At 39.0% G+C, this 24,417-nt stretch overlaps 1 protein-coding gene across 1 annotated transcript in view; it reads left to right on the top strand.

The window, feature by feature from the left end:
• The window catches only part of SLC1A7 (solute carrier family 1 member 7), a 42,799-nt gene that overhangs the window by 6,268 nt on the left and 12,114 nt on the right, over positions 1–24,417 (top strand). The window contains exons 3-7 of the mRNA XM_010716108.3: positions 9,155–9,370; positions 16,322–16,364; positions 17,501–17,720; positions 19,092–19,191; positions 20,024–20,257. Coding sequence (XP_010714410.1) covers positions 9,155–9,370; positions 16,322–16,364; positions 17,501–17,720; positions 19,092–19,191; positions 20,024–20,257 — 813 coding nt within the window. The remainder of the gene's footprint in view (positions 1–9,154; positions 9,371–16,321; positions 16,365–17,500; positions 17,721–19,091; positions 19,192–20,023; positions 20,258–24,417) is intronic.

Below are 24,417 nucleotides of genomic sequence, written 5' to 3'. Positions count from 1 at the left end.
TATGCTAAATATAGAACTGTCTGTCTTTAAGGGGATTCCTGTCCATAATGCCATCAGTTCTGGTAATCCCTTATCCTTCTGCTCAGATTCCTGAGTGGGTCATTTAGTTAGGAAATTACTCCATCATAGTTTCCTTTTACCCATATATATACGTGTAGATATATATATATATATATATGATTTTTTTTCAGTTCTTTGATTAGGGGAAACCATTGGCATTTTAACATCCCACTAATGAAAAATACTGCTCTTTCTGATTTAAGGAATCCTGTTCTTGTTCAGCTCTACTGCTACATACCAGAACCTGTTAGCTATACTTGAAGAGCTGACAACTGTATGGACTTATATGGAGACACGCTGGGTGCAGGCAGATGTGAGCTCACTCAGCCCATGAGCCAAGCCATGCAGACCTGCACCAGCTCTGTGCCGGAAGCCACAGAGCCGCATTAGCGTGGCTTTGCTCCCAAGCCTGTATGTGAAGAGCTGTTGTGGCTCCATGGCTTCTGGACCGGTCTTGGCAGCTCAGGCTGAAGACAGAGCATGTCCACGTCTGTCTGCAGTTGCCTGGGTAGACGTACTCTAAATAACTTCTGTGCAACAGAATATTCTTTGAGAGTTTAGGGTTTAGTTATGCTGTGAGACAGGCTGGGGGCTTGGGAAAATTGTGCTGTGTTTTGCTTGCTATTAGCTGAAGATGAAACTGATAATACACCACAGACTGGAATTTGTCTGTTTTACTACTTAAATTTACAGTTTGCTAGGGATGAAAAATTTGACCCGAACACTCTGAGGCTAGAACTGAATTTTGCAATCTGAAATTTCTACCATGAATATGAATCTGTGACTGATATAGCCAACATAATGTCCATTCATAAGTGAGATACAAATCTCTACATGGTTATGAAATTATCTTTTTTTTTTTTTAATTATCATTAAATTTAAACCAAAAAGCTAGCTAAAATTCATTCACACAAAAGTGCTGGTTTGGTATGAATGACAGTATGTTCAGTGCTATTTCTTCTAATCCTTTCCTGGAAAATTGAACGGGAAAGGATAGACGATATGAACTTCTGGTCAGTTTTGGTTTGGGTCTTCTCTGCTATGTATGAGTTAAACTATTCCCTCTAGTCATTCTTTGCTAAATATCAGTCACTGTTGCTCTGTTTAGGCAGTGGCCAAGCTGGGCTCTGGGGCTTAATGAAGTGCAATAGAAAAATACTGGCACTCAGGAACAGAACTACCCAGCAGAAGAGAGTGAACATTCTGTTGGGTTAGTGTGGGAAAATCTGGGAATACCTGAATGGTAACATAAAGCATGTGTATCATCCCATTTCTGAATCACCTCTTGTGTGTATCACTGTAATAGAAATAACAACAGTAATAAATTTCATCCTGGTGAGAACAAGGTGTTAGCCCTTTCTGCAGATATATTATCTGCAGTTTTACTGTGGAGAAAGTTCATCTAGAGATGAGAGTTTTAAGGAGAAAACTTCAGGAAATAAATGTGTAAAGTTTTGAAATGAAAAGCAGAACTCTACTTGATTGAAAGTGAATGGGAAGTTCTACTCATAGGTAAGAAGTGATCAAAGAGGAAGCTCACCAAACACCAGTAACTACTTTAAAATACCCATATCTCTGTTGCACTACAGAACTGATCACAGGTCACCCCAAAAGTTTTCCAGATGGTGCTTTAAGATTGCGTGAGCTTGTAGAGGAAACTTTGATTCTACCTTCTTAGGAGACCTTGTGAATCCCCTCTCCATGCCTCAGATATTTTCAGAGGTTTCAGTACATTATAAATTAATATTTTCTTGTAGCTACATGTGTTTAGAGATATCATATTTAGTAGACAGATCCAATAGAATCACTGAATCATAGAATCACTCAGGTTGGAAAAGACCTTAAAGATCATCAAGTCCAACCGCAATGTAACCATACTCCCCTAACTAACAACCCTCCACTAAATCATGTCCCTGAGCACCACATCCAAATGGTTTTTAAACACATCCAGGGATGGTGGTCTTCTGGTGTTTTTTGTTTTTTTTTTACTGGCATTACCTAGAGGTATAAACTGTTTTCAGTGAAAAATGACATACTGCAGAGTTTTTCATGTCATAATGACAAAGTTGGACCAATTCCATACAAATTATTTAGGCAGTATCAGTAGGGATATAACGATGTGCAGCAGACATCTGGAGTCACAAAGTGAATGAGTGTGGAGAGCACTGATAGATTTTACAAATGGGATCCAAATAGTTTATGACCAGAATTCTTCTGCAGTCTTCTTTGTATGAAATAGTTTATGTCTTGCAAATAAATGGCAATGGCATATGAAGTTTGAGGAGCTGGCTGAAATCCTTCCTCAGGATAAAGCCATGTGTGAACAATAAACAGTTGAATAAATCTGACTTCCTTATAATTGGAATTTGTATTCCAAATCCTTCTGGTCTTTTCTTAATCTAAAAACAGTTGAAAGAACTGTCTGAACAAAAAATCAAGTATCATTGAGTTTCTTGGCTCTCTCCATAGATGGGAGCTTCACATCCATACTTAACAAATAATTTATTAGCATCCCAACATCTGAATTTAGGAAATATTTCATCAGAACAGATAAAGTCAAACTGCCAGCCTGAATTCTGCATTGTGCTATAGTATAATGTCTCAGGTTTCCTTTGTCAGTCAGTGATCAAAGGTTGCTCTTTGTTCCTTCCAGCATTCACAGATTGTCACTTTGGCTTCATGTGCTGGATTACTGGAGAGGAAGTAGCGGCAGAACAGCCATTGGACACTGATGTTCATTGTTTGCTGAGCAAAGTCCTGCCTGTTTTGCATTAGTTTATAAGAACAGATTCCCTGTAGCACACTAATAAAGTACAGTGTATTATCTGAGTTCCTGCTCAAAAAAATGGATGTCATGATTAGCTAGATTAGCATGATTAGTAGATTTATTAGTTTCAGTTTCTTTTTTTGAAGCCTAGCTGTAAAATTAAACATAGTTACTGCAAATAGCATATTGCAGACAGCTTGATTTTCTGACATTTTTATTTGCTGTTATTTGAAGACAAAGGGCAAGATCAAATCTGCTTGACACCTTTGAGATGCCACTGTCTTTAGCAAAATAGCTACCAGTGACAAAACATACCTGGACATTTTCCTCCTCTGGGGAACATGCTTTAGGTCCCAAAGGTCCCTTCCAACTCCTATGATTCTGTGATAGTGTGATTCTGTGATTCTTGTGTGACATGTATTGAGGTAGAGACTGACAGATGTGCCAACTAGTGTGTTTGTGCACGTCTGAGCAGGAGGCATTTTTTCCTGTGCAGTGTGATATGACATCTGGAGATAAAAAACATATGTCACTTTAAGTAAAAGAAGACCGTGCAGATAAAGCAGAAATGGGGTATGGTCCTCTCACCAGTACCACTGTCACTGTGGTGTATGATGTCAGCAGCAGGCATCTCTGTCACAGTAGTGTCTCTGGAGTAGCAGCGCCTAGCTCTGTCGGTATTCTATCATGTTAGAAAAAGGAAAGAATATCCTGGAAAGAAAAAGTCATTCTGATCCCTGCTACTAAAATCGTTTTAATTTTACTGGAGACTAAGAGCACAATCAAGCATCAAACTGTAGAAAGAATCAGAGAAGGCTCCTTATTTCATTCTCTCATTACTGTGAAGTGTCTTATTTTCATTGTTGCAAGATGTTTCTCTGTAAATGGTACCTCCATGGAAATGAAGCAGCCTGGTCACCAATGAGGGAAGTGCTGATGGTCCGTGACAGTACAGAGATAGCTTCAGGCTTCCAATTTTCACTACAAATTATTTGTCTTTAAATAAATGCCTTAATTTTGCTGTTTCCTTGTCTGTAGAAGATAAATAGTGCCTTCCCGTATGATAGATTTTATATTAGTGAAGCATTTTAAGATGATTAAATGGGTTGAGCTGTGGAAATGGAGATTATTACTATGTTGAAACTTAAAGGCACTGACCTTGACAAAAAGCTACAAGAAAGCCTGCCTGCCCAATGAAGCAGCATTAGTGGAGCCTGCACTTCACTTTCATGATGCTTGACTGTAATATAATCATCTCTAATGTAGCTGTTAGAGGAGCTTCCCAGCCTCACTGGGAGAATTTGCTTAGCCAGGTCTTTTCTATGGCATGCAATTACAAAATGAGAATGAGAGAGTGGGAATGGGATGAATGAAAACAAACATGATTCTAGGACCAACTGCTTGTGTTTAATACTTGACCATTACTTCTTGACAGGATTAATGTCTTTCTAATCACACTAATCCTTTCTGATAACTTCATCCATAATCCATCTATTTCAAAGCAACATCCAGATGGCTTCTGGTGGCGAGGAAGACAAAATAAACAAGCAGAATGGAGTCTCTACTGCAGCTCCTTGTATTTTCTATTTCTGGGGACATAGGTTTTGATCTTGAAGGAAGTAAAGAAACTGCTTTTTATCAGAAGGAAACAGATAAAAAAAGTAGAGAATGGCAGAGAGGATAGAAAGTTCTGTTTTTGTATGTAAATAAAATACTTCATGAATACTCAGATGCTTATCAGTGACAACCAGAAAAAGCCTAGAGATGCTCACAAGAGTTTAGCTAATTGTTGGCAGGAGGCTAATTAGTTTTCCAAGATATTGAAAGAAATCCCTTCCTCATTAATTAAAGCCTGCTAGAATAATTTTTGGTATCTTACACAGATTTCTCTCCAAGCAGACATGAACCATAGTATTTAATAGTTCCATTTCTTTGTACTGTTACCAATGTTTAAAACAAGACAGTAACTGAGCTTGTATTTTTATTTAGTCACATTTAAAATAATTTCTGGAGAAATCGACATCTTCCTTTTCCCTTCAAGTTTCCCTTTGAGAGCTTCATCTAAGTTTCACTGGATCTTCCACTGATCCTCCTCACTGTTCTCCCTCAACAAAGATCCAGTAAAGACATAATTTATTGTAACATTTCATAAATCATATGCAGACTTTCCCCCAAAAAATGAACAAAATTTAATCAAGCCATTCTAGAGAAAATAGTGTACCTGTTTTGTTGCTTGTTTGAGCTTTTGTACTAAAAGTGAACAATTAAACAATTGAAGTCTTAAAGAAATAATTAAGCCTTAAGTATCGACCCCACTAAAATGCTGCAAGTAAATAAACTTTTTTAATGCTTTTCCATATCCAGCTTCTGAACAAATTGCTACCATCTTATTCATTGACTTCCTGACTCTTTCTCCAGTAAAAATGAGAGTAGTTTGGAGAGGAGATAAGACAGATTTGGCTGAATGGAAACAACTTATTTACTGAAAACAAAGCAGAGTAGGTTTAGAATTACCCAAGTCTTAGTTAAATAAATAAATAAATAAATAAATAAACAAAACAAACAAATTAGACATTTTTTACTTGTTAAGAAAAGAAGTATAAAATTTAAAGAAGAATCTCTTCCTGCAAATACCATGAAGCATCAGTTTTATATCACAAAAAGATCTGAAGGTTATTAAACAACTTTGAAGAGGCTTGAAAGCCACAGAAATACAAGGACCATAGGGCAGATGTGTACAAAATATACAGCACATAGAACAAATTTGGAGGTTATTGTTCTAAATTGTGTGTAACCTCTGAGCATACACAATTTCATCCAAGATCTGCTGGACAAACAAGATCATAGAATAGAACAGTAGACTCTTCTATCTAGTCAGCAGAAAAAGAACAACACAGAAGGATCATTTTCACATGTAGCTGGAACAACCTATGCAGGAAATAAAGAGGTCATGGGGCTGTTTCGTTTGTTTTGATGCCTGTTATTACATCCAGTACCAGATGTTTCAAAGCAAGGTGCAAAAAAACCTCTTAAATCATAGAAATCAGATTTCACTTACATCCTGCTCTACAAGGTTTAATATTTCATCCAAAACTAACTCAAATGTATTTTGGAGGCCTTAAACTTGTGATTGTATTTTTTCAATACAAACTAAGAAATAGTCCCTAAATATGGAATTGTAAGAACTTTTTTTCTTGTTTTGTTTTTTGGCCAGACTGATTAAATGAGTGAGAAATATTGTAATTATTCAGAAAAGCTGCAGGTTGGTTTTTGTTGTGTTATTCCTTTCTTGTCTATTTTGCAGTCATATTATGGAAGCTATGCATGAAGAATATTTGTAGAAGCTACTTCAATACATGGGAAGGCAGGCCATTTTAATCTATAAATCAAAAATCTGCCCTGTTACTCCAAGCCTAATCAGATTCTGAGGATTTATAAGAATTTAAAGTATCCTGGTTTTCATTCATTTGTGCTTCTTAAGAGTCTGGTTCTGAAGGGCACAAGAACATCTTTGTTCAGTCATAGAAGATGCTGTTGGCAAGGGGAACAATATAGCCAAGCGTGTCTAAAGAATATTAGTTTTAAAGCTAAAACCTGAACATGATCAGTGATCTTAGGAAGCTATTCCTTCTGAATTCCTTATTCCACAGAAAATGAGAAGAGTACTTTTTCTCACCATTCTTCAGCTGCGTTAGGTGAACACCAGAGCTATAGTGATGAACAGTGAGGAAATCCTGTGGTGTAACTGTGTGTTACTTCATACAATAACTGTGATGCTCAGTATGTCTGCTAATCTTGGTGTCTTCTGTTACCTCAGACATCAAATGTATGAAGTCAAATGAAAAGCGGTTAATGAGTGACTACAGTCTCTGACTATTTACAGACATTTCTTCCTGAAAATTAGTCTGAGCAATTGCCTAAAATGTTCACTGTTGCTCCACAGCCTTCATAAAACTGCTTCCATTGGTCCCTTCTTCAAACAGAACTTTGCAGGCCATGAATAACACGCTTTGTGTTATTTGAACCCAGACTTTGATTCATGCTTCATCACACCACAGTTTCTCCTGTTGCATCTCCATAGTTAATTACTTTTGAGAACTTTCTCATCACAGCATGAACCAAGCATGACTTTATCTGGTGACAGGATAATCTCATTATAGATGATGATCTTGTTAATGAATATCCCCAAGACAGAGCAATCTCATTATTAGCCCCCTCAGGATTTGCCACCTACGAACCAATGTCTGATTAGATTCTAGCTGCACATCATTCCCCAGATCTAACTGTCAAATGGCTGAGGCTGAGGTGGCACCCCCAAATGCACATGACCCCCTGGAAGTGCTTAATTAGGAGGTTTTGCCTTCATTTCTCCTGGACATACTTCCCAGGTGAACAGTCATGATGGTTCAAGCACCATGTGCAGCAGAGTTCATCTCCCACTGCTCTGCAGAGCAAACACAACACAAGTGACATCAAGGACTGTCTTTCCCACAGAGATAATGGCTTCAGAACAGCACCAGAAAAAAAACTGTACTCCTTCTCTCATTTCTAGGTAATCAGCATGCATGGCATCCTACCCAATAGCTGCAGATCTGCTTGGTCAAGGCTTTCGTACCACTTGTGTCAGTTTCCCTGCATAATATACCTATGATGAACACTTAAAACAATTACTGTGGAAAACATCCAGCTAGTTAGAAATCAGTTTATTCTGAGACACGCACAACATTTAAATCAGTGCTGCAGAAATTGAGTATTCCATAGGGAAATGCCAAGGAAGTATCATTGCTGCTACTGTTTTCTTTTTAATATGTAGAGTTGTGTTTGTAAACAGAGCTTTACAGGCAAAAAGAAAGGTGGAATTTTTATCAGAGTGTTCAAAACAAAGGAAGAAAATGGCTACGAAAGTGAGAGAGATCAAGATGCTCATTTTCTAAATGATCGTATTACAGTGCAGCCAGCATTTTCCCTTGCTCCTGTAGCATTAACAAAAACTGTCCTACATGAGAGAGTGGCGATGCAGAAAAGCAATGCATTTTCTTAATTAATCTAGTGGAGAGCAGGAACCTGAGCACTAAACCCCATCCATTTGATTTCATTAAATGTACTACAGAGGTTAAGCCGCATTTTAGTATTGGCTCTAGACAACCTCACTGAGTAGAGTGAGGTCAAGAAGGTCTCATTCAAGGAGATGCAGCTTAGTACATCACTATTTATGAGGAAAAGCTTGATAATCTGTTCTGCCTTGCTGATAAATCTAGGCAGCGGGGTCACATCAAATAGTAAATGTAAAATTTTATTTCAACTTTAGTTTTCCCAAGATGCATGTTTAGAAGAGTTTACATCAGATTATTCAAAGCTAAATCTTAATTTAAAGCCCCAGGCAACACAGGTGTGATTGGAAACTCACATCTCAGCCTTGGATTACTGGAAAGCAGCAGCAGGGTCTATGCTAGAGCAGCAAGGGCAAGTTCAGGCACCAAGCAGCGCCTTAATTTGCCTGTAAAAGAGGGCTAGTGGGGGTTAAACTACATGGCAGAGAGTTATATAGCATGGCAGAGACGAGCTTAGTGAGGCCTCTGACCATCTTCTGGCAGTGGTGGGAAGAGCCAAAGGGGAAATAAGAGGTTGAGATCACCACAGCATTTTTTCTTGAGATGCTGTACTGGCTCACGAAGGAGTCTCCTCTGCTTACAGTACAGTTAATTACAGAGCCTGTCTGCTCCCCAGCACGGCCCCTATTAAAGCAAAAATCTATTGTGATGTGTATGGGTTTAGAAAAAAGTGAAAGGTTTTTTGTTGTTCTTTTTTTTTTTAGGTGAAAAATGAACCGTATGTCAAACTTGCCCCTAAGTTATTTTAACTTTGAAGTTATGGTCTTTCTTCACATGGGATGGAATGAAAGGGCTGATCAGATTTCTTTCATAAGTCCCTTCCAATCTGATTTATCTACAGTTCTGTGAAGTTCTGTGTAGGCTTTCATGCCTAAGTTTGCCTGACTGATTATTGCTATGACTCCTGTGAACTGGGCCATCAAACATAAGGTTGTGTAAAACTGTCCCTCGAGCTTTAGGGAGCAGTCGGTAGGATTTGGTTGCCATGTGTGCAGCCTGAGCTTGCAAGTTCCTTCAGGAAACCAGGATCTCATATGGCACAAAGGAAACATCTTTTTAGATGCGCAGGCTACAGCTTTGTGTTACTGCAAGCTTCCAAAAGCACTGATATGAAGGCGATCACGCAAGATGCAAATGGAATAATAGGAAATTAGGCTTTCTGTTGCATTGATGTTATGCATAAGGTGCCATGTTTTTTTGTGTTTTCTCTTCACAGCTTAATGTCTGGGCTAGCAGCCTTGGATGCCAAGACTTCCAGTCGATTGGGTATCATAACCGTCACTTATTACCTGTGGACAACATTTGTGGCTGTGATTGTGGGAATAATTATGGTCTCCATCATCCATCCTGGTGGGGCAGCACAGAAGGAGAGCACTGAGGAGGGTGGAAAGCCCATCATGAGCTCTGCAGATGCACTGCTGGACTTAATCCGGTAAATACATTCATTCTTCCTGGTTTCTGGAGATAATGTTTTGTACATAAATGCCTGAGGAGGAGCTGTGGCCTGAGGATAAGGTCTTAAACCTTAAAGTCTTCACAGTTTTGCAGACATCAACTATGACAGGACTATGAGCCGCTCATCCCTTTTTTCTGCACTAAAAACCATCCACAGCTGGACTCTCTTTCTACCCTGAGTGTACACTGATGGTTTTTATTTTTCCACTACAGAAATAACCACATTCACTAAATAAATAAATAATAACACAACTGTGGGGAGTGGGCTTTCAGCCTAGATAAACATTATGGGTGAAATCCTGGCTCTGCTGAAGTCAATTGCAAGACTCCTAAATATCTGTGTGGAAGTCTGGATTAAATGTAATGATGTATCTGTTGGTTTGAGCTGCAAAAGCTGATCCTTCAGCTCAGCGATAAATCACTTCCATTCACAGCTGGAGACCATCTTTTCAGGCCCAGATTGGCTTATCTTCTCATTCATTCATTTCCTCTCAATGTATCAGTTGCACATGTGCACAGAAGTTTGCACAGGAAGCATCTGGCATTCTTCAAAAAAAAAGAATGCTAAGTGTACAAGTGGAGTGCATGAATCTTGGCATGGTGATACGCGTATTCGCCCTCACTTATTTCAGATATGAAGCCACTTTGAAATGATGACATGTATTATTACTTCTTGTGATGTTATATATGACATTGTCAGGTTTGGAATTCTTGGCAGAGAGGAAGGATGTTGCTAGAAACAGAGGAAGGATGTTGCTAGAAATTGAATTTCTGGAATTTTTGGGTGAGGATTCTGTTTTTAGGAATGGCATTAATCAAAAATAAAGCAAAGAACTACTGCAGAGCCTCATCATCATTCTAAACACCTATAACATTAATCACTGTTCAAATTTCTAGAGTACTGATGGTATATGGAGGAATCTGATGATTCATAATGTAGCATGTATACAGTATTATTTTGCAGGTGGTGCTTCCCCCAGGTATTTGTCTGTTATGTTAAAAAACAGTAACAAAACCTCCACTGTATGTGACACAATGAGGACACTACCACATGATTCTGAAATGGCTCTAAACCTCACGCCATCCAGGACATATGTAATCTGATTGACATATTGAATTTACTGCCTCAGAAAATGTATCCACAAATCAGCCATTTTAAGTCTTAACAGAAGTATTTGAAAGGGTTCCATTCAAAAGTGAACCCCCAGAGATGGGAGATGTGATCTGTGGACGTGAATCTGCCCCTGCTGACATGCTTCTGAATTCAGCCTAGACAGAAAGGCCACTGAGTGCAGCATAATATACACAGTTTTAGCCTTTGCACTGAAAATCTTTAATGCTGTTGTGGACTTAAGTATCTGAATTATTGTTTTACTCTGATCCAGCTTTAAATCAAACACATCTTATGTCTCTGCAAGACGCCCTTCAACCAAGCTAATTTGCTTTCATATCTGTGCAGGAATCTCCCCTTTCACAGCTTGCCCCTCTTCCTTGGCATTGTGCAAGGATCTAGGCTGAGCACAAGTAATTCAGATGGTAATTTTCAGTCTGAAGCTTTGCAGGAGATGCAGTTCTAAAGAAGTGGTCTCTCTCTAGTTCTCTCTAGCTGCCACTTTACTACTGGGCTGAAACAGATATACAAATCTGCCTTAATTATAGTCAAGATTTCTGGTATGAGCTCATGAAATCATATTTTCATCCATATTTAAAAATACAAATCCTCAGGCTAAGGATCATCACTTTGTTCTCTTTAATACATCAAAACACCTTATGGTGCCTTATGAATTTTAATGTATTTCCTCTCATGATGTGCATTGCTTCTGTGAGGTAGGGAAGAGACATCTTCTTTCCTACAGCTGGAGAACTGAGATATATGGGAAAAAATACCTCACTGAGGATCATTCAGAAAATGGAATATTCCCCAGAGGAATATGTTGGTCATCCAGCAAATATCTGGATAATTGAAGTCCCCCATAAGCACCAGTGCCTGGGAACGTGACGCTACATCCAGTTGCTTTCGGAAGGCCTCATCAGCCTCCTCATCCTGATCAGGGGGCCTGTAGTACACCCCCACAACAGTGTCACCCTTACCAGCCTGCCCCTTGATTCTCACCCATAAGCTCCCCACTGCTACATCACTCTCCCCCAAGTGAAGTTCAATACATTCTAGCTGCTCTCTCACATAAAGAGCAACTCCACCACCCCGCCTAGCCAGCCGATCTTTCCTAAAAAGCACATAGCCCTCCATGACAACATTCCAGTCATGCAAGCTGTCCCACCACGTCTCCGTGATCGCGATGAGATCATGACCTTGCGACCGCACGCAGAACTCCAGCTCTTCCTGTTTATTCCCCATGCTACGCGCATTAGTATACATGATGATGTATATATACATGATGATTAGTATACATAGATGATGTGGTCAGGACTCCAAATGACTATTTCAGACATTCAGTAGTATAATTATAACCAGAATTTGGCCTTTTATTTGTAATAGAAATTATCCAGGAGCCATCAAACTGTCTATTCCAATAGATGTATAATTGTGTCTCATGGACAATTTGGATAAAGGCATGAGCAAGAAAACAGTCTAGCAGTGCTGATATTTGTCTCACTACCATACTTCTTGGAGTCAGCAATGTTTTGAAGAGAGCAGGAGGGCACTCATGTCCTGGGGGCACTAGCAAAGCATTGCTTGAGCTGAAAAATGATTTTCTACAACAATTTAGCTTCCTAAAAGAGCAGAAAGTTAAGGGAGCAAAAATGAGTGAGTAATGTTAATTGCTAGATTAATTGCTGGGGGACAATGGAGAAGGGAAAAAGGTCTCCCATTAGCAGTGTCAAGGTGCTAAATAGTTTTACTATTAGTGTTTGCTACAAGTCTGTAGGATTTTCTTTAAATTCCATGGCTACATAATTACAGAACACCTGTTACTTTAGTCATGCATACACATTTCTAACTGTTGGTAAATCCTTATGTCTGAATCCTCATGTCATACAAAAACAAGGGAAGGATTCCAAAATTTGCTAGTCGAATAGACCAGCCTATGCATCACAGCAGGATATGCTAAGTGTTTAGTAGTTCACTAGTCTGTATATGCTGATAGCACAGCAAATACAGGCCAGCTTTGTCATCTGTAGTTCAGTAGTAAGTCTGGTCTGTAGAAGGTTCATGTTGAAGCTTCGTATATGTTCACTCTTTCAACCTGTGTTAAACTCATCTGCTGTCTGGCAGAATTCCTGAAGTAGAAGATGCTCTGGGAAATGTGTCCTCTGTTCTTCCTCAGGACAGATAGTATTCAGCTCTTAATTTTTTTACATAACCAAAAGCCACATTTCTTGGTTTCTGTTTTACAGTCATATCCTTGTCTTAGACCTAAATGTACCAATCTCCCTCATTTTTATTCACTATATATAATTCTGTATTGTTGTATGAAATTATTTTTGCTAAGAATGCCAAATTGTGTCCCTGAGGTTAGAAACAATCAGTTATGCTAGAGAAATGAATCCTAGATCACTTTGTTTCCCGCAGTCTTATTTTGTGTTCTGTATTTTATAAGCAATCAGAAAGTAGAACTGGAAATGTAGAAATATTTTATCTGCTTAGCTGTCTTAACCGAATAAACACCAGAGCATTTATAGGTGGTGGCAGCAACAATTATTACTTCTTAAGTACTGACTGTGTCTTTAGTGCAGCATATGACAGTGATAAGCACAGTACCTGTTCTGAATAGAGGGACAGCTTCACTTTATGATCCTGATACCAGATCCATGTGGGTATAACTTCATCCTTGTGAAGGTAGTAGAGATGTGGCAGGGCTGGTCTGATTTCAAGTTGGATGTCTGGAAGATAGGAGGACAAATATCAACATGCGGCGAGGTGTATCTCTACAGCAAGGCTTTGTCAGATGTTTCCCAAGAGGCCTCTCTGAATCCATTAACTCCCACTCATCTCCTGAGAATCTGTGGCTATTTCATACTTTCTTATTGTTTGTTTTTTGGTCCATTAGAGTTTTCTTCCACAGATTGCTCCCTTCAGTGTTTTTAATTAACAAAACTAAATTTTGGCTAATACAGGATTTTTTCAATCCAAGTAAACCAGCTTAAAATAAAAAATAAGCTGAAGTTCTGGCAAACACATTCAGGTCAACCATTCACTAGATAAATTGTGTCTCAAAGATTGGATCACGGTACATAATATATTAAAAATTATTGGGAGCATTCCAGGATCCAGTATTATGTGGGTAGTTGTAATTCCTGCAGGATAAAGAATGATAAAGAAATAAAATGCTTTAATCCTCCACAAATTTGTCTAACAGTTAATCTAGCTACTAACTGCATGATATTTCCTTTCTCGAGCAGTCTCAATTTGTTCTTAATTCTTCTAATTAAGACTATAAAGCAGAGATAGAAGGTGGAAATCATCAGCAATTAAATACATATTTCTTTGTAGTGCTCTGTCTTGTACGTGACATGTAAGACCTAAGCAGGACTGCTCGGTGTGATTCCATTCCTCAGAATAACCCACATTCACACAGTAGGTTACAGCAGGTAATGTCACAATAATTATGTTATCACTTTGCAATCCCATAGCACCTTATGTCTGATCATCACAAATCAGAAAAACGTGCAATTTAATATTAATGAACTCTCTAACAGTGTTGAAGCAGAATTCCCTTATGAGGCATACTAAGGCAGTAACAACCTTCTCCCTCTCCCATAAACCTCCTCTCCATCTCTCCCAGGTCCAGCTCCATCCAGCTGTCCTTCAGCTAGTCCCCTGCCTCAGCCAAGGTCCTGGGGCTCAGGCAAAGGGCTGTGTCTGCATCTGATAGGAAGGCGATGCACATCTGGCTGTTGTCTGTGTCTTGTTTTGGCTAAAGATTTGACACTTGAACCAGAGAATGATCAGCTTTTATGGAAAGTTTGCAGAGAGAACTCAGTGCTTTGCACTGCTGTTACAGAAGTGAAAGCAGTCAGACTTGCTGTAGCGTAGTGAGCACTGCTTGTCACTAACCACATCACTGCACAATGAGTGCCTTAAGCTAAATAATTCTAATTAAACATTGGTGTGTGCAAGAGAACTGCATTAATTTAACTAAGTCTTGCTAAGTGAACCTTATGACAAGTTGGTTATGTGAGGAAAGCCTTCTAATCTCATGTCCCTGCAGGACACAGCCATCATCATGCCTGGGGCTCTTAAGCAGGACAGGTAAAATGTAAGGAGACATTGTCAGTGTACAACCCAGCTTAGAGATGCTGTGATCCCACAGCATCCCACTTCAGGTGGCAAGGGAAGGTCATCTGAGCTGCCTCACCTCCACTGGCATGAGAAAGGGCCAGAAGTGCTGTGCATCATTGTGAGCTCACCTGATATTAATCACTGTGCCCTAAGGCGACAGCCTTACCAAGATGGCAAAGGATGCCTTCACTCAGCTTGTCTGCTCTCACAGAGGGCCAACACTCAATTCATTTTCAGTCTTCTGCTTCAACCATTGACAATGCTGCTGACCTCTCAAAAGATTAATTCTCTGTTTGTAGTAATTGCTCTGGTACTGAAACAGACTTTACCTCATAATTCGAGGTGTAAGCATAATGTGACATTATCATGTCTTTAAAACAGTAATAAATGTGTTTTTTTCTAAACCAGTGCTGCACACATATGCTGCTGGTGCAAAGAGGAAAACAGATCTGGAAAATGTTTCACTCTGGCATGCATTTAACTATATACACAGTTAGCAATTCTCCTTAGAATAACAATAGCCTTTTCACATATGCTTAAGAGTTGTCTTGAAGCTTGAGTTGGTTAGAAAACTCAGAAGAATTCAGGAATTATTCTCTTTGCATAAGTTTATGTGAAAACGTAGAATTGGGTCACAGTGTGCCACTGTCTTTTGGCTTTAGATTCAGACACTTGGTGCTGTTGAAAATAAAGCAGTTCTATTGGGACTATTAAGAGTAATTATACAAATATTGATTCCCAAATGCTACATAGAAATATATGATTTTTCAGTTTTTTTGCTGAAAAAAAATTGTTCCTCTTTGAAGCCTCTAGAGGGTGCGCTCTCCATTTCAAATTAGGATTAAATAACTTTCTACAAGGCAATAATCTAGTTCAAACAGAAGTTATAAATTAACTCCAGGTATTATTGGGTGAAATGTAATGGTCTGAGATAAAGTCAGAGAAAATAACAAGAGTTCCCTTTGGAATTAAAAATATTTCAGTTTCACTGCAGATCTCAGAGTGTATGGTCATTATTTTGGGCTATAGTTCAGCTTCAGCACAGCTGAAACTGTTTGCCTCATGTCACTGTTTTGTTCTGGAGCCTCAGGACAAAACTAAAAGTTAGCAGAGATGATGCAGCTCTAGTCCCAATTCTTTTAATTGGGAATCAGATAATCCGTTTGAAATGCAAACTGTTTGTGACCAAACCTCTGCAAAAGCTACACTGCTTAGAAGTTTAGTAATGAAAATGTATCAGGACATACTACTGCTTGTGGGTCTTCTCACAGCAGTCCCAGAAGTCCCAGCACCCAGGGATCTCAGGAGTACATCCGTGAACTTTGATTCTGTCTTGAATAGCTCATTATCTAAATAAGCAAGACAGAATACAGAATAAAGAAATATTCTTCTCCCCAATTAGGTGGGGAAGGGAGTTATACCATTTGTGTTGTCAGTTACAACACAGAGATAGTGGTAGAGCCAGAAATTAAAACTAGAGTTCCTGGGATTCATTACAGTATTTAGAAACATGAATTCTGACGAACTGTCCCCCTGCTGTGCCTTGCTGAGTCACATCTGTACAGCAGCCTCCTGCAGTGTTCATCCCTTGTTGAGGGTAAATAACTAATATCTCACAGACCTGAGACCCAGTAAACAGAAGTTGCCTTCGGTTCCATAGAATTGATTTTATTTGTTCATTTCTAGGAACATGTTTCCAGCCAACCTTGTTGAAGCCACATTCAAGCAGGTAAGTAGCTATTGTTCTTTTACCTTTGAAAAGGTGAGCCAGCATAATAGAAAGATGCACGTGATATGTCTTAATAAAACAGAATCCAGATGTAGATTCTGCGTATTACTTCAGATATTACAAGTACCTTGAGCATTTAAGAATTAATGAGTTCATTTCCACTAGCCTCAGCAGTCTTGCAGCCTGAGTACAACTCAGAATTATTTTAATAGTCCAGTAAAGGTCCCACCTGGAGCTCCCATCTGGAGCAAAGCTGTGTCAAGGGTTAGGCCATGGATACATTTTTTGCCATTTCTTTATCAAGAGAAACCTTCAGGATTTTACATTTTTGCAATAGCATGGAATTCTGAGCTTTGTTTTGAGATATATGTAACCAGCTGTTTTACAAACCTCAAACTCTTTTGAGAATCAAGCCTGAGTAGCAAAATGTACAGCAAGTGCTTCAGACTAGTGCTGTGCTATGTCGGCCATAAAATAGCCATTTCTCAGAGAGAGGATGAGTTAAGAGATCTCACCTTGCTAATAATACAGCTCTGCTGTTTTCAGACTGGAGCCAGTACACATCCTGGTTGTGCTGGGGGATCTATATGTGGACCCCATTTTCATTCTATTCTTTGCTCTGCTCTTAGAGGGCACTGTACCACTACATAAAGGAAGAACAGAATACAATATCCAACTAAAGCAATAAAATAATGTATTTAGGAAGAATTTAATTGCTAGATTTGGAATTTGGCCAGAAAATCTTATCTAAAAGTTATGAGTAAGCAAGAAGCATGGCTGTATTTATTTCATCTGTGGGAATATTTAATGGAAACTCCATGAGGCAAAGAGAAGGGTAATCGAACACCTGGGAAGTAATTCCCAATTATGTCCTACATGAAAGGAAATACAAGGGAATGTCTAAAGTAACTCTATCAGATCATGTGTTTGGTGCACAAGGCTCTGATTTTAGGAAATTCTGATTTTTGTTTTTCCAAAAATCCAACATTTTCTACACATAGGGTCAGGAGCTGTTTTTCTTTTCATGCTGTTCCCCCTAACAGACAGCCTTATTTAACAAAGAACTTATGAAGTCTCTTTTTAACTATTAATTTCTGCTGGGATATTATAGTAAAAAAACCTTTGTTTTCTTTCAGTATCGCACAAAAAGTATTCCCATCATTAAAGCTAACAAAGCATCACCTGAAAGCACAACTCATCGCATTATAATATATGGAGTCCAAGATGAGAATGGATCCAATGTCCAGAATTTTGCCTTGGACATCACTCCTCCACCTGAAGTGATCTACAAATCAGAACCAGGCACTAGTGATGGCATGAATGTGCTAGGGATTGTCATATTCTCTGCAACAATGGGTAGGTTTCAGACATGCTGGTTTGCAATAATCCAAGTATCCATTTAAGAGAAAAAGATAAAGGTTGGGCTGTTGGGTTTCCTGAGTAACTTACTACCAGACAAGGTCCAAGGAGAACTAAAGTTCTCCTTAGCAAGCAGTAAATTGATTTTTGCCTTGGAGTCTTCCCTGTCATTCTTATCCATTCTTTATCACATTTTATTACATTACTAGTGTAAAATATAACTATCACTTCCCTATGTAAGAGCACAGTTCAGATAATAAGCCATAAGAGATACGATGGGTGAGTTTCAGAGGAATATTGTTTAATCAGCTTTAAATTCTGGATACTGTCTTTTACCGAAACTTCTTTTTTTTTCATTGTGCAATGCTTATATTCCATCTAGTAGCTTATCTCAGTGAACTGGAAGAGCTTCTCTCTAGCTGATTTATTTAATTTCACTTGCTGAAGAAACATGTTGCCACGTATGGTATGTTATCTTTGTGAATTAGGAAGAGGGACTTTAACCACTCCCTTAATATGCCCTACTTAACAATGACAAAGGTTATGTTCTGGTGATTATTAAAGGAAAAAGCTGATACAATTTTCTTTATCTACTATCTAATTTCTTCTTCGAACTTACTGTGGTCAGCTATGGTTGTTCCATAAAACATCTTTGACTGTATTTATTACATTACAGTTCATACAAACACAAGGGGTCAAAAATCAAGTCCAAAATTAGCAGATCTGTCTCTCTTTTTAATTTCTCCAGTACGTGGTATTCCATATGCAAGACTGCTGGAAATTGGCTGTCCATCAGTTTTATATCTTATAGCCAGTTCCCAAAATACAGTGTCACAGCAACCAATATTCCAGCCAAGAATTATTGGACATGAATGAATTAATTACACGTTCTTATTAGAATCAAGGACTTCTTAGAAAACCACTCATTGTCTTCACAGAGCTGAATGTATTACTGTTACCATGCCCTAACTCTTGCTGGCCCAGCGATCGAGAGATGGAAGCTGAGAGCTGGCTTCCTCCTGGCTGATGCACAGAATGTACTGCCTCTACTGCCACGTACATGACAGCCCCAGCTGCTGGATCAGCCCTGGCTGTAGTAGCTACAAACAAACCTGAGACACTGAGACCTCAAACATGTCAAATGGGTGACAGAGCCCTGTAGGGAGCCGAAGAAAAAGGTTATGCCTTGGCTCCCCGGTGCTCTGTGTCTGTATCAGGTGAGATTTTCAGATATACCTACCGCACAAAGATCTATATTCAGCCAGCTACGTCCCATTTAGTTTACCTTGAGTTACAGCAGGGAGGGAAAGCTCTGGGGATTTGCATGAAGGCACATGAGAATTTAAACACAAATGTCTACATTTGCAGGTATAATGTTGGGAAGAATGGGAAACAGTGGTGTTCCTTTGGTCAGCTTTTGTCAATGTTTAAATGAATCTGTCATGAAGATAGTGGCAGTTGCTGTTTGGTAAGTAACAGTTTTAGCAAGCTTTTTTTTTTGAAGAGTAAAAAAATGCTGACAGAAATGGCATAAACCTATATTAAGGGAAATAAATGAGAGTGAACAACACTTAGTTTTGTGGGAATGCCCTGTCACTGTAACAGAGGCACCCCATATAGCACTCAGCACAGTGTAGCTGGGTGGGTGGATAATAATACATCCAGCCCACGTACAGGAGCACCTCAGGCTAGTGCTCCCATACCTTATAGCACAGCTCCACAGAAATTCTCACCTGGTTTCAGCTTGGTTAAGCTAATGGGCCCTCGGGATCTGTACCACAGCCAATGTACTTCCTGCTAGCTCAGCAGTCTCTGCAATGAACACCACAGTTCAAAAACTAGGTAATCTTCTGCCCAGGCAGTCCAAGAGCATGTCTAATGCATATTGGTAATTCTCTTATGTCTTCCAAAGACTGCATAAGCATCTACTTAACAGTTTTCAACTGTTCCATCAGTACGAACAGCACAGCAGAGCCTGGGACTCATTCCCTAGCTGCCAAGAAAATGACCTACCTTAAGCTACAAAGTCAGAGCCTTTTTCTGAACCCAAATATTTTAAGTTCGTTCCTGACCGGCAATATTACCCCAGCTAAAGGAACAGTAGGGATAGTGCTTCGGGCCTGCTCCTGAGGTGTGGGACAGGGCCTAAGCACATCTGGTCTGACACAACTGAGTCCAGCTGTGTCACTTATGGGCAGGTGCTTTTACTACACTGAAAGTGGGATACAGGAGTTTTCCCTCTCACACTGTTTGGTGGAAGTGAATTATGTCCTGTTAATGACTGTATTTCTTTTTCTCAGGTACTTTCCATTTGGAATCGTGTTTCTAATTGCTGGTAAAATCTTAGAAATGGATGACCCTTCAGCCATTGGGAAGAAACTGGGGTTTTATGCCATTACTGTAGTGTGTGGTCTGGTTGTGCACGGCCTGTTTATTCTGCCAATGATGTACTTCTTTATCACCAAGAAGAATCCTATTGTGTTTATCAGAGGAATTCTTCAAGCCTTGCTTATAGCTCTGGCCACCTCCTCCAGGTATTATCTAAGTTCAGTGTGTGTTTATGTGTTTGTCAGCATTTGGAAGCTATGAGTGGAAGCCATTTGACAGTGGCATTTGTTATATTATTTTCCCTCACCTGAAAAAATATTGGACAAAAATGATTTTTCTTAGAGGACAAGAAAGGTAGCAAGGGTGTTTTCCTATAAAAACAAATTCTGTGTTTCTACAAAGTTTAAATATATTGAGGGATGCAGTTTGTCCAGAATGCATTTTTGGAATTGGAAGAGAACCTCCTAGTTCAGTCATATGGAAACACTTTACACTTTCTACTCTTCTTGGTCTTTGGGTTTGGGTACATTAAGAAAAGACTGTGGTTGCAAGCTATTGTCCAGCAGTGTAAAGATATTCAGCTGTTCTCAAGGAACAGTATTTTTTACATTCCTTTTAGGGAAAACGTACAACAGACTTTAACCATAGCTGAACAGTGAAATGGGAAACAGCTCATGAACTGGTTAAGAAAAAGAGCACCAACTTGTGCATAAAAGGTCCTTGAAAGGCCTGGAATTGACTATAATGCAGCATAAGACATGAACAACAACACAAATCACATTTCCACATAATTGATATAACAAAAAGACAGCATTGTCACATCTGTGGCTGGAGGCTTTTTACTCTGAAATAATAAGAGCAGCTGTACCTATCAATATATGGTACTAGTGGCTTTTATTAGTAGCAGTACAAGGTATTTAAGGGACAGTGCAAAAGAGAAAACTGAAGTAGTGCCAGACCTGTGCCAGACTTGGGAAAAGAGCCTAAAACATTCATCCACACTCCACTGGCCTGATTGGGCTCATTATTTCCTTATGGTTCCAATGAGGTCCAATAAGGTAATGTGGGGGAGGAAGCACATATGCAGATGGTTGTTTCTCTCGTTAATATACTTATATTAAGGCAAGAGTAAGCAGTGCAGAAGGAATGTATAGGCATTAAAAGAAAGGGGAGGAGGGAGTGATTATTTCAGCAGTTGTAATATATTGGCTTTCCAGCATGTGTCACTTTACAGGGTGTTTTCGTATTTAATAGTTTGCTCCAAACTGACCTATAAAGAGAAGCATACTGAGAAGCACAAAGTCAAGAATAAATCATGTGCTGGGTGGTGTTTTAAACTCTAATTAGGCTTATATAATTAAGGCAGGCTGTTTTATTAGAGCTTGAAGTTTGTGACGTCGTCACATCCCCACGTTCAAGTAAGATGTTCATTTTACATTCAAAGATGTTATTGTTGGAAAAGGTTCCTTACTCTCATATTTGACACACTTGACTATCTGCCCTACTCCTCTAGGAATTCCTGGAGTTCCATTTCTGAAGGTGCTCCATTGTTGGCAACCTGGGTTTTTCCTCTGTGCTATTTCATTAATTCTCTTTTTCTAGAAAGGAATAAGGAAATAGAGATATTTTTTCTAGGAAAAAATATTTTTTCCTTAAAAATCTAATCTGAATTTTTCTGTTTTTTAGGGAACAAAAAGAGAAAACTTTGTTCCTCTTTTATCAGCCATAGAAGAGTTTGTCCTTTTTTTCCCCCCTAGTTTAGTCAGCTCACTTTTTCATTCCATTATCAAGTATGGTTTAGTTAAAACTGGATTCCTTTTCTCAATTTTCCTTATTTTGCACCATCATTGCAATTTGATTTTATAACCAATTAACTAATCCCTTACTGGTCTTTCAGGGCTAGTGCTCTTTTAAATAGCTGTCTCCTGTCAAAGCAGGTCACTGTTTCTTCATTGGACCTCATCTCCACGTTGTGCCTCTTGCTTTGAATGTCAAGTCCCTTGACAGACACAGAGTGCTTTCTTTGCAGTTTATAATATATTCAGGTCCAGGTTAGTTACAGTGTATTTCAAAGCTGGAAATGTTCCAATGCTAATAGTGATAAAACAAAAAGTCAGATGTGATATAGTAACCGAAATATACAACTGAATGTGCAAAGCTTTGCAGGGTTTTGATTCCCTTGTTCTACATGAGTGCCAGAGCTATATTACAACTTAGAGAAAGTCATGGTTGGTTTGGCGATTTTCAGATCAGTTATTTTTTCTCTTGATTGTTTGCAGTAGTGTAAAAGAAAGAACATGCATGCCATCTAGCAAATGTAAGCTGGTCCTTCTAAAAGACTTCCATATCACAATAATCATCAAAGCTTAGCATTTAGGCAGCCTTCAGTCACTTAGAACCCCCCATATACATTTAGGAGCTCAGCTCCTCATGGGCAGAGTCTGGCTCCAAGGGAAGTCCCCAGAAAAGCCAGTGTGAAGTATTCAGCAGGCACCAGACAGAGCTTCAAAGTTTGGGAAAAGCTCTGGCAGCAGCCAGAAGCTCAGGCTGTCAGCAGCCACCAGCAGGACTTGCTACCAGAAGGGATTTACTATCTCTACTGGCAGAAGCTACTACCAAAGTTAAAGTGAGCCCCAAGGAATGACTCTGAAATTCCAGGTTTGAGGCTCAGACACTTTTGATTAATTTAATGTTTTCCTCTTCTTACCAGTGTGTGTTTTGTAAATCCATATAGGCCCAACGTGGGTTTTAATGTTTTGCTTCTCAAATAGCATTGTCTTGTCTAGAGATGGCTGAACTTTTCACCTTCATTACACTGAAAGGAATGGATACTGCACATAACTGAGCTTTTGCCAAAAGAACATGCACAAATGCACAAGTAATTGGGTCTGGACAGGAGAGCTGCTTCTCCCAATAGTCAACACATCTGTATTCAGTTAAATAATACTTGCCACGGGGGCATTATATAACACTCATCATGTGGGTATTGGATTTTCAGATCATCTAAGAGAACAAAGAGCTGGTTTTAAGTATACCGATGGGTTTCTTGCAGATGTTTCTCTGTCAGATCATGTCTACATCTAAAGTTAGAAAGAAAACCACAAATCAGTGTTCTGATACTCATTCCAGTTAGTCTGCACCTGTGGAAAGCTTTCTTTCTAGGCTAAAAGTCAAACTGCATGAGGGAAAAACAGTACCATGTGCAAAACCCAAGAATGTAACACAAGGGAACCTGAGAACCACTTAACAGTCATCTCGTGGCAATGATTTCATTGAATCTGCACATTATTTCAACCCATTTTCCCCTCTGTGAAAGTTTCTGCATATCCATGATTTTTGGACCTGCTACTTACTTCCCCCACATTAACCCTGATCTTGTCACCTCCGCATTAAAAAAGCAGTGTTTGGCCCACAGACAAAAATTCCTCCTGTTTTTTAGCTTTCTTCATTCCAATGGTGTGAGGGAGTTTTATTTTTCTAGGTCATCTTTCCATACCATTAATGAATTAAATCAGCATCTTCTCAGTGGTGCATCCCATCAAAAGAAGCAATTTTCATCCTCTCTGAAGACAAGCAATAAAACATGACTCGTTCAAGGGTTTTGCTGCTTATGAAACACTCAGATCTTGGCTATTGCACAGTGTAAATTAAAGGCAGATTTAGCAAAAGGGGGAGATGAGATCAGTTTGTTGATTTTTTGGAGCAAATATCAAAATGCATTTGAATGATAAGATAAACAGAGCAGGCTGAACAGCTGTTCTTCCACAGTGACTAGCTGTCTTTGTGCCTCACACCACTAAGAGCTTGGCCTGATCCAGCATTAGCTTATGTTCAGTCCCTGCAGCTGCAGCATTTTATCCAAAACAAAATTGAGATAAGACTCTAAAAATGTATTTTTAATTGTTAGAGTTAGCATGAGGAGAAGATAGCTCTCTGAGCTGAAAGCTTTAGGAAAGTTTTAAAAGACTTAGCAGATTAAGATCAGTGCTTTAGAGTATTTTTTCCTCCAAATAAATGTTACATGTCAGGCCTTCATAGTTCTGCCCCTCTGTTTACTGCTGGATAAAGCTGCTTTCAAGAACACAAACTTCACTTAATTTAACTGGATAGACAAATTAGTATATATCTATTAAATGTTTTGGGTTTTTTTCAGCCACTGAAATCATGTATGACCATAACTCAAAAATGTTTTTTGTTTTTTCTTTGGTACTACTTGTGATTAACCAGAGCCAAACCCTTAAATATGGGAATTCTTTCAGTAGCAATAGTTAGGACAGACATTCTGTTACCTCTGAGATCTCAATTTGAGTGAGACTGTATGGAATAGCTGTCTGTGCTAGGAGACCAGGATTTTCTGTTCTGCATT

Source organism: Meleagris gallopavo, chromosome 10, assembly GCF_000146605.3.
Source record: "Meleagris gallopavo isolate NT-WF06-2002-E0010 breed Aviagen turkey brand Nicholas breeding stock chromosome 10, Turkey_5.1, whole genome shotgun sequence".
Taxonomy (NCBI): domain Eukaryota; kingdom Metazoa; phylum Chordata; class Aves; order Galliformes; family Phasianidae; genus Meleagris; species Meleagris gallopavo.
The sequence above is the reverse complement of the archived record's forward strand: the minus strand, read 5'-3'. Positions and strand labels throughout refer to the sequence as shown.